This window comes from Leucoraja erinacea, chromosome 25 (genome assembly GCF_028641065.1).
Source record: "Leucoraja erinacea ecotype New England chromosome 25, Leri_hhj_1, whole genome shotgun sequence".
Taxonomy (NCBI): Eukaryota; Metazoa; Chordata; class Chondrichthyes; order Rajiformes; family Rajidae; genus Leucoraja; species Leucoraja erinaceus.
In genome coordinates this window covers 27,650,143-27,673,005 of record NC_073401.1, presented here as the reverse complement: position 1 = coordinate 27,673,005, position 22,863 = coordinate 27,650,143, and the positions used below count along the sequence as shown (strand labels likewise).

At 38.6% G+C, this 22,863-nt stretch overlaps 1 protein-coding gene across 1 annotated transcript in view; it reads left to right on the top strand.

Moving 5' to 3' along the window:
* Positions 1-22,863, top strand: part of fam222aa (family with sequence similarity 222 member Aa) — a 174,129-nt gene that overhangs the window by 36,844 nt on the left and 114,422 nt on the right. The window contains exon 5 of the mRNA XM_055655363.1: positions 179-264. Coding sequence (XP_055511338.1) covers positions 179-264 — 86 coding nt within the window. The remainder of the gene's footprint in view (positions 1-178; positions 265-22,863) is intronic.

Sequence of the window (22,863 nt, the reverse complement as noted above, 5' to 3'; positions counted from 1 at the left end):
ATCTCAATATGGGATACCTGATGACATTTCAATCACTCCCTGTCTCTTCAACTCAGTAATGGGGTCAGGAGTGGCTGCTCTTAACATTTACCCTCTGGAACGTTTGCCATTCGTGATGTTCACGGATTCATACTGCAAAGGGAGGTGTTTTAATTGTGGTCTTCATCCTATCCCCTAGATGAAGATGATGAAGATAGAGTACAACCCTTATGCCAAAGGTGCTCTACCACACAGCAGTAGAAGAAACAAGGTCATGCCACCGAGGTTAGTCTTTATAAATCACAGCTGTTCTAATACTGTTTGCAATTGTTATAATAATCAAGATTTTGTTGTACTGATATGAAAAATCTACAGTAATTATTTCAATCAATTGTGAAAGGAATGGCAATTATATAAAGATGTATTACCGAAAAAGGACACAGCAGGATGGTGAGATAGTGGAACATTGTTAAAAAATAAAAATAAATTGGCAATTTTTGTCTTAAATCGTTGCTACTTTCTGACCAAGGTAAATGCATACTTGAGAAGAAATCATTCCCACTGGGGAAGAATTCTTCTTTGAAATAAGCTTAGGTGCTGGACAGGGGTTAAAGAAAAACATCGATAGGTTAAATGTGTCACATGGAGTTGCGAAATAGAAAATGAAACAGGCCTGCAAATCTTGATGATGTACAGTGACACTCATTTTGATGTGTATCGCACGTCGGTATGTTTAAATGAGTTTACAACCTTTCTCACATGTTTTTGATCACAACTCTCCATTTTAACATTTCTTATTCTGAAACTTTGGGCTATTGGAATGCAAGAGACAATCTGGTGCTACTTTGAAGTTACAGAATAGCTATGTTTTCTAGTTCAATGGAAATTGGCTGGAAGTTGGCAAGCGGAATTTTTCCATCCTTCATTAAAATCCGTGCAATTAGCTCTTGCCCAGACTTCCTTCCACGATCGTGGTGTAGAGGGTTTCAAGCACCTTCTCACATGAAGATAGGTAGAATGGAAACAGCGATAGTTTGACTCTAATTGGGCCAACTAAAACTGACGAGTAGCTGGTGAGCTAAATAGTTACAATTTCATTTTTACACAATTTCTGATGTACTACAATAGTACTATAGTTACAATTTTTGATAGGATTATTCCTAAAAACAATATATGTTAAGAATAAAACATATTCTAATATCTTGATATACATGGAATTTATTTGATTTATTTAAATTGTTTCATGTTGTGGGGTGGCACAGAAGTGCAGTGGTAGAGTTACTGCCTTATGCCCCTGTCCCACTTAGGAAACTTGAACGGAAACCTCTGGAGACGTTGCGCCCCACCCAAGGTTTCCGTGCGGTTCCCGGAGGTTTTTGGCAGTCTCCCTACCCGATTCCACTACCTGTAACCTCCGGCAACCACCTGCAACCACAGGGAACCGCACAGGAGCCTTGGGAGGGGCGCAAAATCTCCAGAGGTTTCCGTTCAGGTTTCCTAAGTGGGACAGGGGCATAACAGCGCCAGAGTCCTGGGTTCGATCCTGACTAAGAGTGCTGACTGTACGCTCTTCCTGTGATTGCGTGGGTCTTCTGCAGGGGCTTCGGTTTCCACTCACAGTTCAAAGACAATCCACAGTCTAAATCCCTGGTGTGTAGGATTAAGCTAGTGTACTGGGTGATCGCTGATCGGCGTAGACTCGGTGGGCCGAAGGGCCTGTTTCCATGCCGTAACTTAAGTCTAAAAGTAAATACAAATGTTTTGCCCCTCCAATTCTAACCTATTCAGATTAATTTCTGATGTCCAATCTCCAACGATACAGTAGGTAAACAAAGGGTGATGGAATGATCCAAAATATTGATGGCGTACAAATCAATGTTATTCCTTTCTTGGAGCCAATGCTGCAATTGATTTTTTTTTTCTGTTTCTTGCGTATGTTGTGCCAGCACTTTGTACAATTGGTGCATTTAAGATGCTGAAAACAGTTGAGTTGCCAAGAAAAGCAATAGTGAAAACTGGCCAACATAACTACATTTGTAATACCATTAAAGCTAGTGATTTTCCCCTTTGGCTCTAGGAGAAGTTATTTTCATACTGTGAGCTTGTATTAATGAGTATTAGAATGACAATACATAACATAATGAAAATCACATTTAAGGTCATTTAAGGGGCAACAATTTCATCACTTACTTAAGTCTGTTCAAATCAAAGTAAATTAGAAAGAAATGAGCCAGAAAAGCGTACTAACCAAGGTGAAGATATGAAAAGGCTGAACCAAAATTTGATTCCCAAGCCCAGCGCAAATAAGCATGGGTCAGGTGTGGCACACAGTCTTGTAAAGGAGATCCAAGCTTTCGTTTGAGGCCTCTGCTAAGCTGACTAATCTTTCATCAGTGACATTGGTGCTACAATTGACCTTGGTATGCAGGGCTGGGGAGAGAAATAGACAATTCAGCTTCTTGTTATTATCCAGAAGCTCAATCTAGAAACCATGCTGTTGTAGGTCTAGGATGAAAGCAGATTGTGCTTACGTTTAATGCTCGCCATACTTTAGTGGCTTGGGTTCAAGTGAAATTGTCAATTAGAAGAAGGACCATGCATGACTGGTTTCGATACGATAATACCTATCCAAAATATACTTTTTAGAGATATAGAGGGAACATATCCCTCTCGGGATATAGGGGGAGAAAATCTTCCCATTGTATTCTGGCTTGAAAGGAGGATTGTTAGAGACACTGTCACACGGCACAAAAATAGGCCCTTTAGCCTAACAGGTCCATGGCAACATCAATGACTCATTTATACTAATCACATCATTACGTTTACTAGGACTTTGTTCATAGTCTTCTATTCCTTGGCAGATCAACTGTTCATTGGGTTAGTTTATAAATAGAGTAAACCCTCATTTTAACAACCCTTTTATAACAGATGGTGGTTATAGTGGACAAACCAGCCAATGCCACCCTAGTCTCATAGCATCCCCCCCAGCCACCCACACCCCCACCCTACATCAGTCTGAAGAAGAGTTTCGGACCGAATCGTTGCCTATTTCCTTCGCTCCATAGATGCTGCCGCACCCGCTGAGTTTCTCCAGCATTTTTGTCTATCTTCAAAAGAGATGAAGCTTTAGCCACCTACAGTTCTAATAGGTAGGGACAATTTCACAGTACAATTGCAGGGAATATCCAAGAAACAGCCTGTAAAATTAGACTTGATTCAGTGTGCTAAATACAGTCACTTAAATGTGCACTTAGTTTCAGTTCTGGTTACTGCACCTGTAAAATTGTGAAGGGCATCCACCTGATAATCAAAGCCATGACAGAGCAGCCATTTTCCAATAGCCAAGTCCTGAAAATGTAAAGAGAATGATTGTTTTGTAGGCATGGATAATCTCCCCTCTGGAGCACACTACAAAGACTCTTATAGCATGGCACCAGGTCCTTCAGCCCAATTCGTTCATGCTAACCATGTTTTAAGACTAAGCTAGTCCTTTTTGTTCCTGCATGTGGCTCATATCCTTCAAACCCTCTCTTACCAATGTGCCTGTCCACGTCTTTTAAGCATCATCGTTGCACCCACCTCTACAGCTTCCTCTGGCAGATCCTTCCATATACACCCCACCCTCTTGGTGAAGAAATTGCCCCTCAGATCCCTTTTAAATCTGTTTCCTCTCACTTTAAACCTATGCTTTCTGATTCTGGATTGCTCCACCCTGGGGAAAACGCAGTGTTTTATCTTATCTATGCTTCTCATGATTTTGTACATCTCCAGAAGGACATTCTTCATCTCCCTGTGCTCCAGGCAGAAAAGTCCCAGCTTATTCAGCATCTCATTATAACTCAAGCCCTTAAGTCCTGGTAACAATATGGTGAATCTTTCCTGATTAATGACTTCCTTTTACTATACAATCAACTGCACACAAACGTGGTTGAATTGTTTTGTTTGAACAGTATACTGTTGCATGATTCTATGGCAACTACAGATTTGTGCTACAGGCATCTACCACCTGCCTCCAGATCTTTGGTTATTCCCATGGTATGGGTAGGTAGAGCAGGAATTTCTATTGTCTTGGCCAATATTTCCTCCCTCAGAGGGAAATATAAAATTCATGCTATAAACATTGCCTTGGATATTTTGGATATAGATTGGCTACCATGCTAACAATTACTTTCTCTTATGTCTTCATGTAATGCACAAAGTATAAGAAATAAAGGGGATGAGCTTGAGACTCAGTTAGAAATTGGCAAGTGTGATGTTGTGGGAATTACAATGACATGGCTGCAAGAGGGCCAGGGCTGGGAACTGAATAGTCAAGGATGTACATCATATCAAAAAGACAGACAGGTGGGCAGAGGGGGTGGGGTAGCTCTGTTGGTGAGGAATGAAAGTCAGTCCCTTGCGAGGGGTGACATAGAATCAAGAGATGTAGTGTCAGTATAGATAGAACTGAGGAATTGTAGGGGTAATAATGCCCTAATGGGAGTTATCTACACCCCCCAAACAGTAGCCTGGATACAGGGTGCAAGTTGAATCAAGAGTTAAAATTGGCATGTCACAAAGGAAATACTACGGTTGTGATAGAAACATAGAAAATAGGTGCAGGAGTAGGCCATTCGGCCCTTCGAGCCTGCACCGCCATTCAATATGATCATGGGAGATTTCAACATGCAGGTAGACTGGGAAAATCAGGTTGGTTCTGGACCCCAAGAAAGGGAGTTTGTGGAGTGCCTCTGAGATAGATTCTTCGAGCAGCTCGTACTGGAGCCTAGCGGGGAGAAGGCAATTCTGGATTTAGTGTTGTGTAATGAACCGGATTAGATAAGGGAACTCGAGGTAAAGGAGCCATTAGGCGGTAGGCCTTTTTTCCAATGAAATAAGAAGCCAATTAGAAAAGTGGGGACGAAACTTGACACACAGCTTTGCTTTCCCACTATGTCATCTTTATTTAAATACAGGTTACAGTATCTCTTCAATGGTATCTTGACTTAGTATCACAATAAGTCTGAGAGATTGATTTTCAAATGCAACCAGGGGTTAGTTTCAGAGATGAGCATTAGGGTAAGGCTACCCATGTTTTCAGTTAAATTATCTGTGTAAGGTACTGTTAACACTGCATCATAGAACTTCGTAATACGTACTTTAATAAGAATACATACAGAGACCATGGCAACAGGTACTGTAGGCTCAAAGTCGTAGCTCGAAGTGAAAGTATGGTTGCTTACATTCCACAGGGTGGCACGGTGGAAACCCGACATGGGTTAGGGATTGGGTCCTCAATAGCAAAACCAGACGGGGATCAAATCAGCAATAGTGATTTATCAACATTTTCTTGATTTTCTTTTGGAAAGAGAAGGTCCTGCTAACCCCATTTCATCAGAATTTGATCGGAATCTATTGCCTCAGAACATTTACCTGATTCTATTTTTAATAACAATAGATTGGATAGACTTTTGAGTTATTAGTTCAATTGAAGGAACTGAAAAAAATAAATGGAAATTTAAAAATATGATAAATTTCAAAAGAATGTGTAGATAAATATCTTGATTTATGTGGCTGGCCAAGGCACTAGGATGTAAAACTGCTTTTTACTTCATAAAGAGTAAAAAAAACAAAACAAGAGTCTAAAGATTATATCAAACATATGTGCTCATCTACTTATTCCTATGTATTGGGCACACTCGTTTTTAAAAATAAAAACAAATGCATATTTTTTTTGGAAACACAAGAGATGAAGATCTGCATTAGGTACTCATCGTAACTATATCCAAACATTCAAATCCAGAAAATAATCAGTATCTCTGGAGAGAAGGAATGTCTGAAGAAGGGTCTCGACCTGAAACATCACCCATTCCTTCTCTCCAGAGATGCTTTCTGCCTCACTGAGTTACTCCGGCATTTTGTGTCTATCTTCGATGTAAACCAGCATCTGCAGTTCCTTCCAATATAAATATTCTGCTCACCTCTTTTGGAGCAAGTGGGGAAAGTTCTCACATTGCTTCGAATGTGAAGTCAGGAAGCAAGAGGAGAGAGATTTAAGGAGATAATTCTGGTTCAGAAAATGATTAATGTGCCAGTTTTATCTTTGAATGGTTTTGGGACCAAATAGCATTTGATATGATCTAGCTAGATCTGTAGTGGACATTCAGATCTGTAAAATATTGCAGCTGTACAATATTTAAATGTTATAAATCTCCATGCACTTTTTCCTCCACCACTTCCCACTTCACATTATAAACTGATACAAAGAGACATAAGGAATTGTGAACATAAGTAATTTTTATTTAATATGTTAAAAGGGATAGATTCAGGGGTTTAGTGAAGGCTTGGATATCAGTTGGCATGGCTGCCAAAAGAATGTGAACATTTCTGGAGTTGCAGGAGATTCGAAAAATACAAATGTTGGCCATCGAACAATGAGGTAGCATACTATTTCTCTGGCATCACTGGGTGACCTTGGAATCAAGGAAAGTTTGCCCTAAACATCACAGGAAGTATGAAATTTATCTCCTCTATATATTGTCATTCTGCTTTGCAAGACATCTTTTGCTGAGAGCAAACAAAACATAAATATAAATCCTTCACTCCTGAGGCTGCAATTTAATAGATGTTTTAAAGATTCATTGTATTAAAATGACTGGTATAATATCAATACACAAAATTCTAATGCAGACAAATTATATTCCTCTGTTGCTACTCTAGTTGATATAAAGCAAACCAGATAAAAGAATATTCTGCAAAATTTAAAGAATTTGCTTGTGATGCCAACTTTAATTACTAGCTTTATATCAGCATTCCTGTGGTTGTTTACTGAGTTAAAAGCAATTATTTAAACTGTGATGAAACTAACAGGGAAACTGCTCTTTGTTGGATCCACTGCTGAATGCAACAGTGTAGTCTGCTGAAATAACATCAGTAGTCATTAATCCAGGCTGCTTCAATTTCAACCACGCATGTTAATCCAGCTCTCTTGCAGTGTCAGGTTCAATTACTGTTTCAAGTCAGATTCCCCTGATGTCATCAGTATTCACTATTTAAATAGATACACGAAGCAAGGAGGGAGTGCTGTAGCCTGGTTAGTGCTGAACACCTTCGTAAGGAAAGGGACTGGAGAGGGAGGGAAGGAGGAAGGGAGATGTTGTCAGCCATCCAGCACGCATTTTTTTAAAATTAAATACCTCCTTAAAAGGATTGTGAAAACATAGCTGGTGATAAGCAAACCTGGTTTGCAGCTTAGGATGTAGATGACTAATACATCAAGGTCATGGGTGTATCATTACATACGTACCAGATGGGTCCTTTCATCTGATCTTAAAAACTGCTTTCTGACCAAAAGCCAACAAGGGAACTTGGAATCCTCAGCTAATACAGTGCATCCATAATGTTTGGGACAAAGACCCATCATTTATTTATTTGCCTCTCTACTCCACAATTTGACATTTGTAATAGGAAAAAAAAATCACATGTGGTTAAAGTGCACATTGTCAGATTTTATTAAAGGGTATTTTTATACATTTTGGTTTTTGGCAAGCACAGCCTAAAGTTGTCGGTCAACTTGTTCTATTTGTTTGTGCACGTCGGGTTGATTGCATTAGTCGAAACAGGGTGGACCACGTGAAGGTTACAATCTCCCACCCCTGCTTCATAATAAAATGATGGAACTGGTCCCGACCTCTCTTTGGATTTGTGCATTGTAATACAATGCCTAGATCAGATGGGATGACAGTATTCCAGAACACAATAGATGATCTACCTGCCAGTTTAACCCATGAATAAATATGAAGGATCAACAGTAATATCTGATGGATAAAGATATCCCCGTTGAATAGGCCAAGGAACAATAAAAATGTGAGTTTAGCTCTAATCCATTTGGAAAACCCCAGCTCTTCTCCTCTTTACAGGTTATATGAATATAAATAGGTGATGCAGCCAAATGAAAACTTTTTATTTTGTGTGGATTCTTACTCATACTGTTTTGAATCTCCAATATCATGACAGGTGTCCATGTACCTGCATATTAGATTCTTGACTGGTCCAAAAAGACCATTGATCAAATTAAAATAAATAACTTTATATTCAGCAGCCATCAAAATAGTTATCTTTAGGACATGAAGTAAAAACTGGGATAGTTAAAAAATATGCCAAATTAACATTAATAATAGAGATTAAGGACCTTATTTTGTGTCAAACATAAAATCGATTCATGCTACATGAGATATTGTCAAGTCATTCTGTTGCTTGTACTTATGCAGAGGCAAAAACAACAACTATTTTATGTACAATAAGATTAGACATCAAACGCCCAATTAATTACCAACCTCGCAATCTACAGTTCTTTGTCTCCCAATTAATTGTTTTGAAACTGCTGATTGAAGATGGCTGTTTTGACCTTGGGAGAACACTTTGAATAATGACTTTTTAACATCCAAAACAATGGAACAGGCAGTCCATTTTTGGATTAATATCTGGATATAAGAACTCGGAGCTCAGTAATTTTTCAAAGTGCCTGGAATAAATATTTAAACTGAAGCTTCTGATGTAGACTTGAGTCAATTTGAACCTGTGATGATAAATATTGGAATAGTACTTGCTGGAGCAATGTGTTAGTTATAGAAAGAAGAAGAAAATAGGTTTGTTATTTAATTACGCTCTCTAGCTCAAAAATGTTTTCGCATATAATGTGAATTGCTGGAAATGTAAGCCGATGATAACACAATAAAGGGGCTGTCCCACTGCGGCGATCTAATTGGCGTGTTCAGAAGAGTTTGTCCTCGACTCATACTCGCAGCATGATCGACACGAGGTCCTAGGAGGTCTTTGTAGCTCTCCTTCATGCTCGAGAGTAGTCTCCGCGTATCAAGGCCTCAGTTAGGTCGCAGCGTATTTTTCAACATGCTGGAAAAAAAATCAATATTTTTTTAGTCGTAGGTTTAGTCGAGGTAGGTCGTAGTAAGTCGGATGTTATTCGTCGGTAATCAAAAGCAATCAAAGGTAATCGAGGGTAGTCGAAGGTAAAGCTCGTTGAGAAAAAAAAGGTAAGTATACCGACCGGTAATGTTAAATGCCCGCTAAACTTTATTAAAAGTTGTCTGGCTTCATAAAAGTGTCTCCACTCCTTCTCCCCTCCCCCCCCCCCCCCACTTCTCTTCCTTTTTCGCCCTTTTTTCCCCCCCCCCTTTTCTCTCCCCCCCCCCCCCACTCTCTAAAGGTCTTACCGTAACTGTGCCAGCCGTCTTTTACCTTCCTGTTCATCGCGGGTGTTAATTGCAGACACCGCTCCCCCACTTTCCCTGGGTCCCGCCTTTGCGATATGTGTGTGTGTGGGGGGGCAGACGGTAGATCCAGCTTGCGGTTTCATCGCTGACGGTCGATCCAGCTCGAGCTTTTTCAGGCGAGTGCCCTCGAGCATGAAGGTCGAACAACAGTCGCTGAAAAGTCGCGTTAGTGAGACAGGCCCTTAAAGACGTTGCAAGCAGGACCTTGTCGAATGAGAGGCAAACAATGCAACTCCATTGAAATTTAATACTGGAAGGGCTGAGATGGGGGAAGTGCAATGTCAAATTCAGTATCCATCAGACTTTTTCACAACTGGATGGGGAGTATGGATAATTGGATTGAGAATACAAAGAGGGAGAGAGAGAAAGGTAATGTAACAAGATGATTAAAAGTTAAAAACTCAACAGTATTCAATTCCTTTTGCAACACCTTAGCTTGTTTGCAATGAAAACCTTGAAGTGTGGGCAGATGTGGCAAATAGGATTCACACCACTAAAGTGCCTGCAAATGACCTACAAAAAGAAAAAAATAATAATCACCTACAGTTAATACTTAATAGCACTGTCATCACTGAATCCCCCAGTAACAAAATTCTAGGGTTACCATTCACCTGCAACTCACTGGACCAACTATAATAAATAAATGTAACTATAAGAACAAGTCAGAGGCTGGATATTCTGTGGAAAGTGACTCACCTCCTGACACCTCAAAACATTTCCATCATCTACAAGGGATAAGTCAGGTGTTTGATGGAGTATGCTCCACTTGCCGAGATCAGTAGCGTTCTAACATCTTTCAAGAAACTTGACACCATTCAGGACAAATCAGCCTGCTTGACTGAAATTCCATTCACCACCCTGAGCATTCACATTTTATTACTGGAGCCCAATGATTGCAGTGTGTACTATCTGCAAAATGACTCACCTACGATGCTCTAATACACCATCCCATACCTCCCATATCGAGCCTCTCTCCCACCATAAAGGATGAATGAAGCAGGGGCATGAGGGCACCACCACCTGCAGAATCCCCTCCAGGTCACATGTCACATTGACTTGGAACATATTTCTAAATTATAAAATCAAACCTGGAAGTGGTGGAGGCAGGTTCGATTTTATCATTTAAAAATAAATTGGATAGGTATATGGACAGGAAAGGAATGGAGGGTTATGGTCTGAGTGTAGGTAGATGGAACTAGGGGAAAATAAGTGTTCGGCACGGGCTTGAAGGGCCGAGATGACCTGTTTTTCGTGCTGTAATTGTTATATGGTTATATCAACACTAAAATGTACCTGAGTCTATATCCTATTAATCGCTTCCCCCACAAAGTTACTTCACCACAGGACTACAGTGTCTGGCTCACCACCATCCTCTCGGGAGTGATCAGAAATGAACACTAAACATTGTTGTTACCAGCGAAGCCCAGAATCTGAAAAATGAATAAACTTTTATGACACTGCTAAAGATTATTAATTGCTTGATCAATGAGCAATTACGTGCTAATGCAGCTCTTTCATGAATGAGGTTAGAATGAGCTGATGGCAGCGAGCATCTCTTTCATGTCTAGACCATGCACCACCTTAAACATTTACTCTTTACCACTAGGGCCCATCAGCAATAACGTGCATCTTTCACGTGCCATTTTTCCAGCAAGGCAGACCACTTGCAGAGAAATACCTCAAAATAGATTTAACTGATCTTTATCACTCTAAAAAAAGATAGTATTTATCCTTGTGTCATGTTTATAAAATTATCAGGTGTACATTTATTGACCAGCTGTGTAAGATACATTCTTAGCAACTGATGGGACAATCATCCCTCCTATTCACAATAGTAACAAGTCTACTAGAGCCTCTAAGATGTAGAAAGTTAATCTATATAACCCACTTTTATGGCCACTACTTTACAGATGTGAGTCGGATCCAATTAGGTTCGTTCATTAATAGATTGTCTTTGAAAGAGTAAAGATGAAATGCATATAAGTTTTACAGTTTGAGAATAACTGAGAATAGTCCATTTATTTTCTAATTGCATCAATTGAATTGCACTATATTACCATATTTAATTACAAGAATCCTTAATTGCATTGTGATTATATCCTTCACATTCAGCCAATAATGAAAATATAAAGCTCATAATTTTAATGCCAATTCTTTCTTCTCTGATATAATCATAATTTGCTGATCTGTATGTTCCCCGCTGAGGGAGATTCACAATCTTTAGAGTCATACGGAAATCTAATGTGACAAATAGTGTGAGAAACTAACAACTGGGATTACTGAATGTTCCTTACAGTATATTTGAGAAATGATGGTCTGAACATTATCATGCATTATACACCTTTCCACTGATTTTTTTCTGAATCAATCTTTGAGTATTTGGAAACTGAGAGAATAAATGGGGGCCAGGTAAGATCTTGTGGGCAATACAAGCAAAATAGATTTTTCTTAGATAGTCCCTTGGCATCAAGGATAACATCTCCATATCAGTCCTGTTGAGTATGGAGGTAGCTGAAGAAGCCAATACTAATTCTGTAGGTAGCTGATGAGTCACAGACCTACCACTGCTGGGCTGGAGGTATTTGGAAGGGCAGGCAAATAGATGTTTTAGAGGATACAATTTGTAGTTGTCATGGTTGTGTTGGGTGGTTCAAGAACCTGATGGTTGATGGGATGAATTTGATCTTGAACCTGCCGGTAATGGTTCTCAGGCACCTGTACCTTTTTTGTGTTGGTATTAACGAGAAGAATGTATGACTAGGGTGATATGGATCTTTGATGATATTAGCTATCTGCTTTAGTCATCGCTTCCTGTGTGAGATCCTTTGGATGGTGAAGAAGTTAGTACTAAGATGGATCAGACAAATGTTCGCCTTTTTTTGCAGCCTTCTTCCTTCCTGAGCGTTAAATTTTTCAAAACCAGATCATGATGCTATGATCCCCACCGTACACTTGTTGAGGTTCGATAGAGTATTAGGTGACAGGCTGAATCATCTCAAAATTCTAAGTAGAGGAAGTAAATATTTTCCTTTGTCCACCTCATAATCACCAGCTCTCCGAGAAAGATATTGGAATAGAGTCACAAAGTGCTGGAGTAACTCAGTGGGTTCGGTAGCATCTATGGAGAAGATGGATATATTTCGTCAGAGCTGAAAAAGGGTGATTACAAACCAAAATGTCACCTAGCCATGTTCTCAGGTATGCTGCCTGACCCGCTGAGTTACTCCAGCACTTTGTGTCTTTTTTTGTAACCAGCATCTTGTTGCTACATTGGAATAGAGTGCCTGTTTCAGGAGCCTGGTGCCTAGAGATGACTGAGTTAATGCATCCTCAGTACCACAGATGTCAACTTGGAATCCGGTAGGCGGCGCGACTCTCGTCAGCAGCGGCCTCTGCAGCCCGTCCGCGTTTTTATTATTTTTTGTCTATGTTTCTATGTAGTTTTTGTTATTTTTTGTTTTGTATTATCTATGTATTATTTTGTATGGCTGCAGAAACGGCATTTCGTTTGGACCTCAAGGGGTCCAAATGACAATTAAATTGAATCTTGATCTTGAAAAGGATCTGTATTCACCTCCTCACCTTTACATAATTCGTGCATTGTAATACCTTAAACCAGTGCAATGAGTTAATAACTTTTTTCAAGTCCAAAATATAATGCATAGCACCAACAAGTGGCAAAGAACTGCAAATAATTGATTTTGTTTGTGAAGGAGGAATTTGAGCTTTGCCTTTGAAACTAAGGCAATAAGCGAAAACTTACATAGCTAAGAGAGCATTATTGGACAAATTTATCAACATTTCTTTAAGGCAACTACAGTGCTTTGTGGATAAATAACATTGGCATTTGGTATCCCAACGTCAAGATATCACTTAATAGATACAGATTAGTTTGTCACCAGGGTCCAATTAAATTCCATGTTCCCATGAGACATAGAATGAAGAGTATACATACAATAGTGATAAATACAGCAATAAATAAGTACTGCAAAATATATTAATGTACAATACAGAATAACCAATAACAAAGAGTATGTGGCAGCCCCTTCGGAAATGGAGCGTGAAAGAGGTGACTTGGTTCAGGAGTCTGATGGCATTGTCTTTTTATGTCATTTTAAACAGTTAAGGGTAAAAAAAGATGAAGGTTTGAAACTGCAATTTGAATGGGAAATTGGTTTCATAATTGAAAATGAGGGTGATTATAAATGGAACTTATTCAGGCCAAGAAACAATGACTAGCTAATTCTCACAGGAATCATTCCTAGGACTTCAGCTATTCATTTAATAATAACCTTGAAGAATGGACTAAGTTTGCATACAAATCAAAGTGAAGTCCAGAGCAGAGAAATGGAGATTCAGATGTAATTCATACATTTGGAAACCATATTCCTGGTAAGTAACACGTTATTTCCAATATTAATAAATGCCTAGATATAAAAGTTATTTATTCCAAAGGAGGGAAATCAGTATGGAGAATGCAAAGGAAATATTTAATTAGATGACTAATTCAGTTTCGAAAATATCTTTATTTTGTAAGGAGATTATGGAATGACAGTGATATTTTGATTATTTGTTCACATATTATATATGTTGCATTTATTGGATCCCCAACTGCCCATGAATTAACTAGACATTTCAGTCAATATCTTTAGAAGGTCCTAAGCCACATAGAAAATACATAAGAAAGAATGAATCCGATGGGTTTCATAGCAATTCTATACTGAGTTTAAAAACTAAATTACTAAAACCTTTTTTTTCAGTTGGGGGGTGATTGAAATCCAGTTTATTCTTTCTGGAGATGGTGACATGATTGAAAATAAAGTAGATAAACTTTATTGATACTGCTCACACTGAACTCTACCGATCATTGCCACCTTTGGTTGTAAGTTGGGTATGGGAATGATTCAGTAAGTTGCTAAACTGCTTGAACAGTAACTCCCTACAACATCTGGTATTCAAATATCTCTCGTTGACATGGATGAATATCACTATTTCTTGATTATTGCACAAGCTTCCAATTCCCTACCTAATATCATTGTAGGAGATACTGAGACTTTAAAGACTGTGTCTGTTCCAGGAGAATATTCACCATCACCTTTGCTGGTTACTCGTTTCTTGGTGATACCGTTTACATCTGACAGCAATAGAAAAATGTAAGTGTGAAACAGAAATATCTGAGGAACCAAGAGCGAACAGTGGTGCTTCATTATAAAGAAATTGTAGGGTTGAAATTCTTTCAGGTTATTTTAATAAAAACAAGAAGCTTCAACTTTGACCGCAAGCTCATTTATCTTAATTACAGTATTTGCATTAAACGCCTACGAATTTCAACTCTGCAAATTAATTAATGATTCAGTTTCAGATTAGTTTATTGTCATATACACCAGGGTGCACTGAAATTCCTTGTGCATCTCCTTCACTTTGCATGGAGGAGTTCAGAATAAAAATTAAGCTTGTGACGTTAATCCTGATTATTAAAAATATTCCTGGATATATTCAGTTTTCAGAAGTTCCTGTTACCATTACATTAGTGTGAAATTAAGATGATTCTGAATGCAAAGCACAACATTTTTCCTCATGATTTATGGGTGCATTTATGCAGTTACCCACTGACTTAGTAAATGAACTACATTGGGTGATACTGAATTAATGACATGAAGACAGTTCAGCGTCCAACCACAAGTCTTGCTGAGTTAGTTGATTTCTCTAAGAGTGGCTGTGCAGGCACAACAATTAACTGGCTCTGAAGAAGAAAATCAAGTTGGCAGTTGATTTGGCTTCAGAAAGTCACAATCTGTTGTTGCCCTAGCACGTTGTTCAATCTTTCTTGCAGCTTATGTTGTAACTCACCTTCAAAGTCCCTGTGACATTGGAATTCTTCCTCAGAACTTACAGGTAACTATTCAACCCGTGGTAACTACACTCCAGAATCAAGGTCCCCAACCCTTGATTGTCAAGCTGCAACACACAATGATTCTCCAGTCTGCACAAGCTCGGAGACCAAGTTCCAATATATCTTCCACTCATTCACTGAAGCATTAGAGGGGATGGACTTTATAGTGAAAATCCACACAGTTTACTACCAACTTCATTGCAACACACTTCCCTCCAACAATAAAGGTTCGCAATGGGACCCTGGAAAACATAATTTACAACCCATATCTCAGAAGCTTTCTCTTGGTGAAGGCAAACAACAATGAGGAAATTCACTATGATCTTCCCAATGCAAGCACAGTCTTTGATTAATTGGGAAAGGGTGTTTGGAGATCAGAGCCTCAGACCTGGTCCAATGCTCATGACTTACCAAGCAAAAGTAATCTTTGGCCTCCTATATGCTTTTAATATCCTTGTGGACCTTACATTAACCTCAATAGACAATTCAGAACCCACAAAAATTGGACTGGATGCAAGTCATCCTTGATTGTAAGGGACTGCCTTGGAAGAAGATTATAACAAGACTTGGAATTAGGCAATGTGAAGGAAACTGCATTATTTAATATAAATTCTATTGCAAAGTTGAAAGAAAATTACCAACTTCAGAACACACAACAAAACAAAATCAAATATGCAGTAAATACACATAAATATTTCCCCAGTCGTGGAGAGATCCAATGAAAGAATGGTCACCTTTTTAAAGTTTTATAAGAAAACTGAGAATTGACACGATAAATATGACAACAAATATCCCAGCCCACCTCAAACCCCACTGTGCCAATGTATCAAATAATGTCAGACAAAATTAAATGTCTCACTATTAAATAGTAATTGCAAGAAAAATCATTCTGGGATATCACTGATCAGTTTGCTACTGATCAGGAAATCATGGGGCAAAACATGTTCACAGTTTCACATTAACAAGAGCTTAAATTCAGAAATTAGAATGACTCATGAGAATTGTAAATTGAGGATCATTGCAGTACACAAGCCTTTTGAGACTTGGTACTAAGCTGCATGACACTATGACTACCTTGCAGACCAAAGTGGTGGGTGTATGGAACAAGCTGCCAGAGGAGGTAGTTGAGGCTGGGACTATCCCATTGTTTAAGAAACAATTAGACAGGTACATGGATAGGACAGGTTTGGAAGGATATGGACCAAGCGCAGGCAAGTGGGATTAGTGTAGCTGGGACATTGTTGGCCGGTGTGGGTGAGTTGGGCCAAAGGGCCTGTTTCCACTCTGTATCACTCTATGACTCAATGACTCTAAATCAAAGGTAAAATAGCTTTGCACTAATGTAGAATGCAAAAATTATTTTTCTTTCCTTGCCAAATTTGCAAACCAACATTAATTCCAAAAATGATCTGTTCTGGAAACATAAAATAGGTTCAACATAGCATTATGCCCTTTACTTGATCTGTAGTAAGACAATTACAATATGTAAATGTCAAACCTGCACAATTGCTAACTTTACTGAGGTAGACAAGTTGCAATCTATTTTGATGACTGTTCTCAACAATTATATTTTTCCTACTTATCCTCACAGTTGGATTTTACTTGCACCTTTTAGAAGCCCACACTGTAATTTTTGAACCTTGGTTCATTTGTTAATAGAAGTTTCCATATTGTGTACTGTACAGTCCCACGATGAATGCAACCCAAACTTATTTATTGAAATTAATCCACGTGAAAATTGACTATTGCGCGCAAGAATGCATGTTTTCATACTAAGGTACAACTTTCACTTACCAAATTCCAGCAGCAAGATCATTAATTTTGTCAGTCTTTTGAAAGGTTTCATCCTAATCGCAGGAGGGAACGAATCAATCATTTAAAAAAAAAAACCATAAATACCAGAAAGACGTGTGTTTTCAAAATTATAAAACATTCTTATATTGTAATAGCTGTAAATTAGTTAGAACACATTAAAGGACAATATTCATTTTCTAAATTGCAAAATTATTCTGCAGTATGCCATAAAGAAATACTGTTCATTGGGGCTTGGGATCGCTTTCCCATTTTGGTTTTAAAAAACTTCAAAGTACTTCAAAGTTTGTCAGTCACATTTATTTATTCTGTTCCATTTCTTCCAAAGCCTCATCTCTTGCTGAGGTGCAATTTCCCATTTGCTGGTGATTCTCAACCTCTTTGCCCAATGCCTTTCTGCATAAGTGATTTCTATAAGTATGTGACATAATTGCAGAATACATGTCCTCGCCATATGCGGTCACCCTTTTGGCTTAGAGATCATTCCAATTATTGTGATCCTACTTTATCCATTGACTGAGATCAAAACGATACTTTATTTGGCTCGGCTGTACGCTAGTATACACTGAGAGTCTGAAGAAAGGTCCTGACCTAAAACATCACCTATCCATGTTCTCTAGAGATGCTGCCTGACCTGCTGAGTTATTCAGCATTTTATGTCCAACACTGAAAGTCTCCTTGAAGAAATGCAACAACCCCAAACTCCTGGGATACACTGGTCCATGATTGTTCAAAGTGGAGAAGTATTAAACGCATAGTTTTTAAAAACCTTTAAATCATGCATTAGGAGAAAGCTGCAGAAAGAGTGAATTATCACCCAAACTACCTATCTTCTTGACCTGTCTCCACTATTTTTCCCATACTGGAGAAGAACCACTTTGGTTTCATTTGTAATCTAAGAACCCACAAAACTAGATAAGAGGTTAGTCATCTTCAATCCTGAGGAAGTGCTCAAGAATTAAACTTTCATGAACAAGTCAAGAGGGTTTAATTCCTTTGTTGCAAATGTGATGTAACCACATTATTATTTTTTTACCAGCAATAAAACTGGTTAAATATTAGTCACATATGCTCATGAGATTACACAATTTCAAAACATTACTTCAACGTCCAAATTGGGTTCTGAGAATTGAAGATAAAATGAATTATTTCCTTCTCAAAACAGAGAAAGTAAATGGAAAATTAAAATAACAGAGCTCATTCATGTGATTTGATAATTCCTATGTGGAATGGCACTTTCAGAGAATGCTGTTTAGCAAATTAAATGAAAAATGAAGTTTAAAAGATCCAATAAGCAGAAAACTCATGCTATTCTGGCCACACATATTGAACCAGTTTCAACAGGAATAGCTCATTAAAGAAATAAATAGGCAGGAGAAAAAGGGGAAATAGTTCAGTAATACTACTGAAGTAACAAAAATTATGTTACTCATATTGCAATGTAGTGTGTATGAACGGGTGATTTTTGGTCTTATACTGCTTGAGCTGAAAATTGAGAAAACAGGGCCAGATACACATAGTTTACTAAACTTAGCAGTCACAAGTAAAGTTTACCTTTCCTTTCCCAAGGATACTATTTTGCCAAAATATTTCCTTTAAATTTATTCACTTAAAAATTAGTTACAGATGAAAATTGATCCTCGAACAAATCATTGTCAAGTTCAGTGCTTGTTAGTTTAGTTTAGAGATACAGCATGGAAAAAGGCCCTTCGACCCACCGGGTCCGCGCCGAACAGCGATCCCCGCACAGTAGCACGATCCAGCACCCACTAGGGTAAATTTTTACATTTACATCATGCCAATTAACCTACAAACCTGTACGTCTTTGGAATGTGGGAGGAAACCGAAGATCTCAGAGAAAACCCATGCAGGTCACGGGGAGAACGTATAAACCCCGTACAAACTCCATAGTCGGGATTGAACCCGGGTCTCATGCGCTGCATTCGCTGTAAGGCAGCAACTCTACCGCTGAGCCTCTCTGACTGCCCGTGTTGAATGAGGTCATGCACAACTGCTTTAGATTACTATTTCTAAACAAAAAAAAGGCACAATAAAGATAGATATCACCACTCATATTCCAATTTATGGAAGACACAAATTTGCAATGTTCATTTTCATTATAGAATTAGTTTAGAAAGTTTATTGCCAACACCAAGATATGGATGTTTCAAGTTCAGAAGTGTCTCCTTCAGTTATTTCTCACAATAGTGCAGTCATTGTAATTATTTTTTCAGCTTAATTAGGATAGAATTGAAATGTCATCTTCAGGAACCAAGGTACCAACTATTATGCTAATCAAATAAGTGTTAACAGTTAGAGTTTCAACATTCTCTTTCTGTAAGAACCTTGGGGATTTGGTATGGGAACATTAATAGTTTCTTCTGTGCAAAAGGGGAAGAAAATTGGACACAGAAGACAAATTCAAAAATGTTCAATGCGATGAAATGAAGGAGAGTGTTAATGTTAATGAAGGCTAGTGTATTAATGCAGCTGGTGAGCACTAAACACACCACGGCAAAAATGATTCTTCATCATCACCCAACTAGTTCTGATAAACACGCATAAAATGTTAAATGCTAAAATCCAGGAGTTGTTTTAATATCATGCTGCTGCAGGCTTTACAGATGTGATCAAAACAGATTTGAAGATTTAATATAAAATTCAACTCGGTATTCACATCAAGCACTAACAGAATAAAAATGCGTTGCGCCTACCCAGGTTTAGTACGTTAGGAGGCAATTGAAGAGACAAAAGTTGGACGTGCAAACTCTACCACTGATGAGGCAGGAGATGCTGGGGTAGCACAACTGGTGGATAATGTTGTCTGGTGGATACTGAAAGTAAGCATGCAGGTACAGCAGGCAGCGAAGAAAGCTAATGGCATGTTGGCCTTCATAACACGAGGAGTGAGTATAGGAGCAAAGAGGTCCTTCTGCAGTTGTACAGGGCCCTGGTGAGACCACACCTGTGGGATTGTGTGCAGTTTTGGTCTCCAAATTTGAGGAAGGACATTCTTGCTATTGAGGGAGTGTAGCGTAGGTTCACAAGGTTAATTCCCGGGATGGCGGGACTGCCATATGTTGAAAGAATAGAGCGACTGGGCTTTTATACACTGGAATTTAGAAGGATGAGAGGATATCTTATTGAAACATAAAAGATTATTATGGAATTGGACACACTGGAGGCACAAACCATATTCCCAATGTTGGGGGAGTCCAGAACCAGGGGCTACAGTTTAAAAATAAGGGAAGGCCATTTAGAATGGAGATGAGGAAAAACTTTTTCATCCAGAGAGTTGTGAATCTGTGGAATTCTCTGCCTCAGAAGGCAGTGGAGGCCGATTCTCTGGATGCTTTCAAGAGAGTTAGATAGAGCTCTTAAAGATAGCGGAGTCAAGGGATATGGGGAGAAGGCAGGAACGGGGTACTGATTGTGGATGATCAGCCATGATCATAGTGAAAGACGGTGCTGGCTCGAAGGGCCGAATGGCCTACTCCTGCAACTATTGTTTATTGTCTATTGTCAATTGATGCACATCTTTAACCATTTATGCTCCTGCAGCATGAACTTAAGGCTGTTAGTAGTTCAACACTTTGACAAGTCACGAGCCAGGAATTCTCATGAGTTAGAGGGAATATTGCATTTTTTTAAATTCTTGAAGACTGTAAGAACATGCAAATCATTCTTCTTCCCCCTCTGTTAACCAATTCCCATGAAAAAGCTTGGTGTCTGTTCCAACTTCCGATGTTGACTATTGAATGATGTGACCTACCTAATAGAGTGCAGTGAGGGCCTCAGGTCCAAGGATGTTAGTACTTTTATCCTTCAGATAAATTTGGGAGATTTTGTGAAAAAAGCATTAGTGATATCTTTCCAATGCTTTGAGGTGCCTGTTACAAATTGCCCAAGTTTCAGAATCACAAGAGGGCATGGGTCATGAGTTTTGTCCCAGTTTAAATTCTTGATCTATTAGCATAATTTTCCTTGGCGGCCAAAGAATGAGCTAGTGTACTGAAGTCAACAGTCAATTTTATCATCGATATTGCCTTTGCTGAAATAAAATATTGCCAAGAATCTTTATTGTCAGAGGTTGATATTGTTCAGTGAGTTTACAGGAAGTTTTGCTTATGCCAACTCTAAGGTTTCAATGAACCAGTCAATAATGACTTTGAGCTCAGCTGAACAAATGCAATCACTGGCATTTGCTGCATACTGCAGCTTACTTACTGAGATTAAGTTGATCTCAGATTGGGTAAAGAGGCAAATAGGTTGAACAGTTGTTTAAGAAGGAACTGCAGATGCTGGAAAATCGAAGGTACACAAAAATGTTGGAGAAACTCAGTGGGTCTGAAGTCTGAAGGAAGGTTTCGGCCCGAAATGTTGCCTATTTCCTTCGCTCCATAGATGCTGCTGCACCCGCTGAGTTTCTCCAGCATTTTTGTGTACCTTAAGTTGAACAGTTTTCTATTAACCCTGTAGATTAGTTCTACTGCAAAAGGAAGTTTGTTGGAAGTAAATTGCGGCACTGTGGAAATAATGATTTTGACTTTATTGAACTCTGTAATAACTAATGAATAACATCTCTGGGCATCAAAAAACAAATTTCATAAGTGTGGAGTTTAATTTCCTCACAATATTTTTAAAAATGTTGGAGGAATTCAGTGGGTCAGGTAGCATCTGTGGAGGGCGTGTACAGCTGATATTTCATCTGTCCATTGCTCCACAGTTGCTGTCTGACCCGCCAGCATCTTGTCTTTTGCTCAGTTCCAGCATCTGCAGTTCTTGTGCCTCCATTTAAAAATAACGTGTTTTATTTTACATTTATGATCGTTCAGTGCCTCTAAATGTGATGATAATGTCTAAATATTATTTTTATCACTTCCTGGACAATGATTAGAATATGAATTAGGTTCATATTTAGTATTTCGACCCGAAACGTTGGCTATTTCCTTTGCTCCATAGATGCTGTCTCACCCGCTGAGTTTCTCCAGCATTTTTGTCCACCTTCGATTTTCCAACATCTGCAGTTCCTTCTTAGACAAGAACATGAATTAAGATCAGTTTCAATTTTCTGCTTTGCCACGAAAGAATTTTCGGACTGATTCACTGATCTGCCAACTTGCCCTTGGACATTTGATGGACTGCACAGAACATACTAAATTCAATTATTTCAGAAGAGCAGCCTTTCAGGTCAGCGTGAAGTATCTTTCTTATTTTTTGATAATCCAGGCTATGCCTTAAGGTTTTCTATGAAGAGTTGAAAACTTATTTATCCAGTGTATCACATGTTATATACCTTGGCTCATGAGTTATAGGTATGCAATTATTAGATTACTCCCTGCAGAATTCCAGACTGCAGCTTCCTCTCCAATTAATCCAGGTCTACAACTATCAAAGTAGTTTCCTTTGTAGTTTCTATTGTGGCTAGTTGGTAGTGCATACACCATAAAGCCAGCAGTTTCTAAAAAGGCAACATAAGAACCCAAGTGCAAAATTCCAGTCTGAAACTATGCTACTGACGTTAGGGAGCAGTCATTCAGAGATGTTGAACCACAAACCAGTTTACTCCCTATAGAAAGGTTTATAGGGAGTATTTTTAAGTGCAAGAGGTGTTTATATCTGGTGCCCTGACCAATAATATTCAGTCAAATAACTTCACTTTAAATTAATAAAAAATGATTGAATTGATTATTATCACAACATTGTTTGAGAGAATTTGCTATCAATATATTGGTTGCCACATTTTCTATATGGCAATCAATCCAGTATTTAATTGGGTGTAAACTATACTGAAAAACACCAAAAAGGCACTACAGAAAATGTCTTTCTTTCTTTACTTTCACTTTAAAGAAATTTACTGTAGGGTTGTTCTTTGTGCAAATCTATGCCCTTTTTAACTAACGTTCA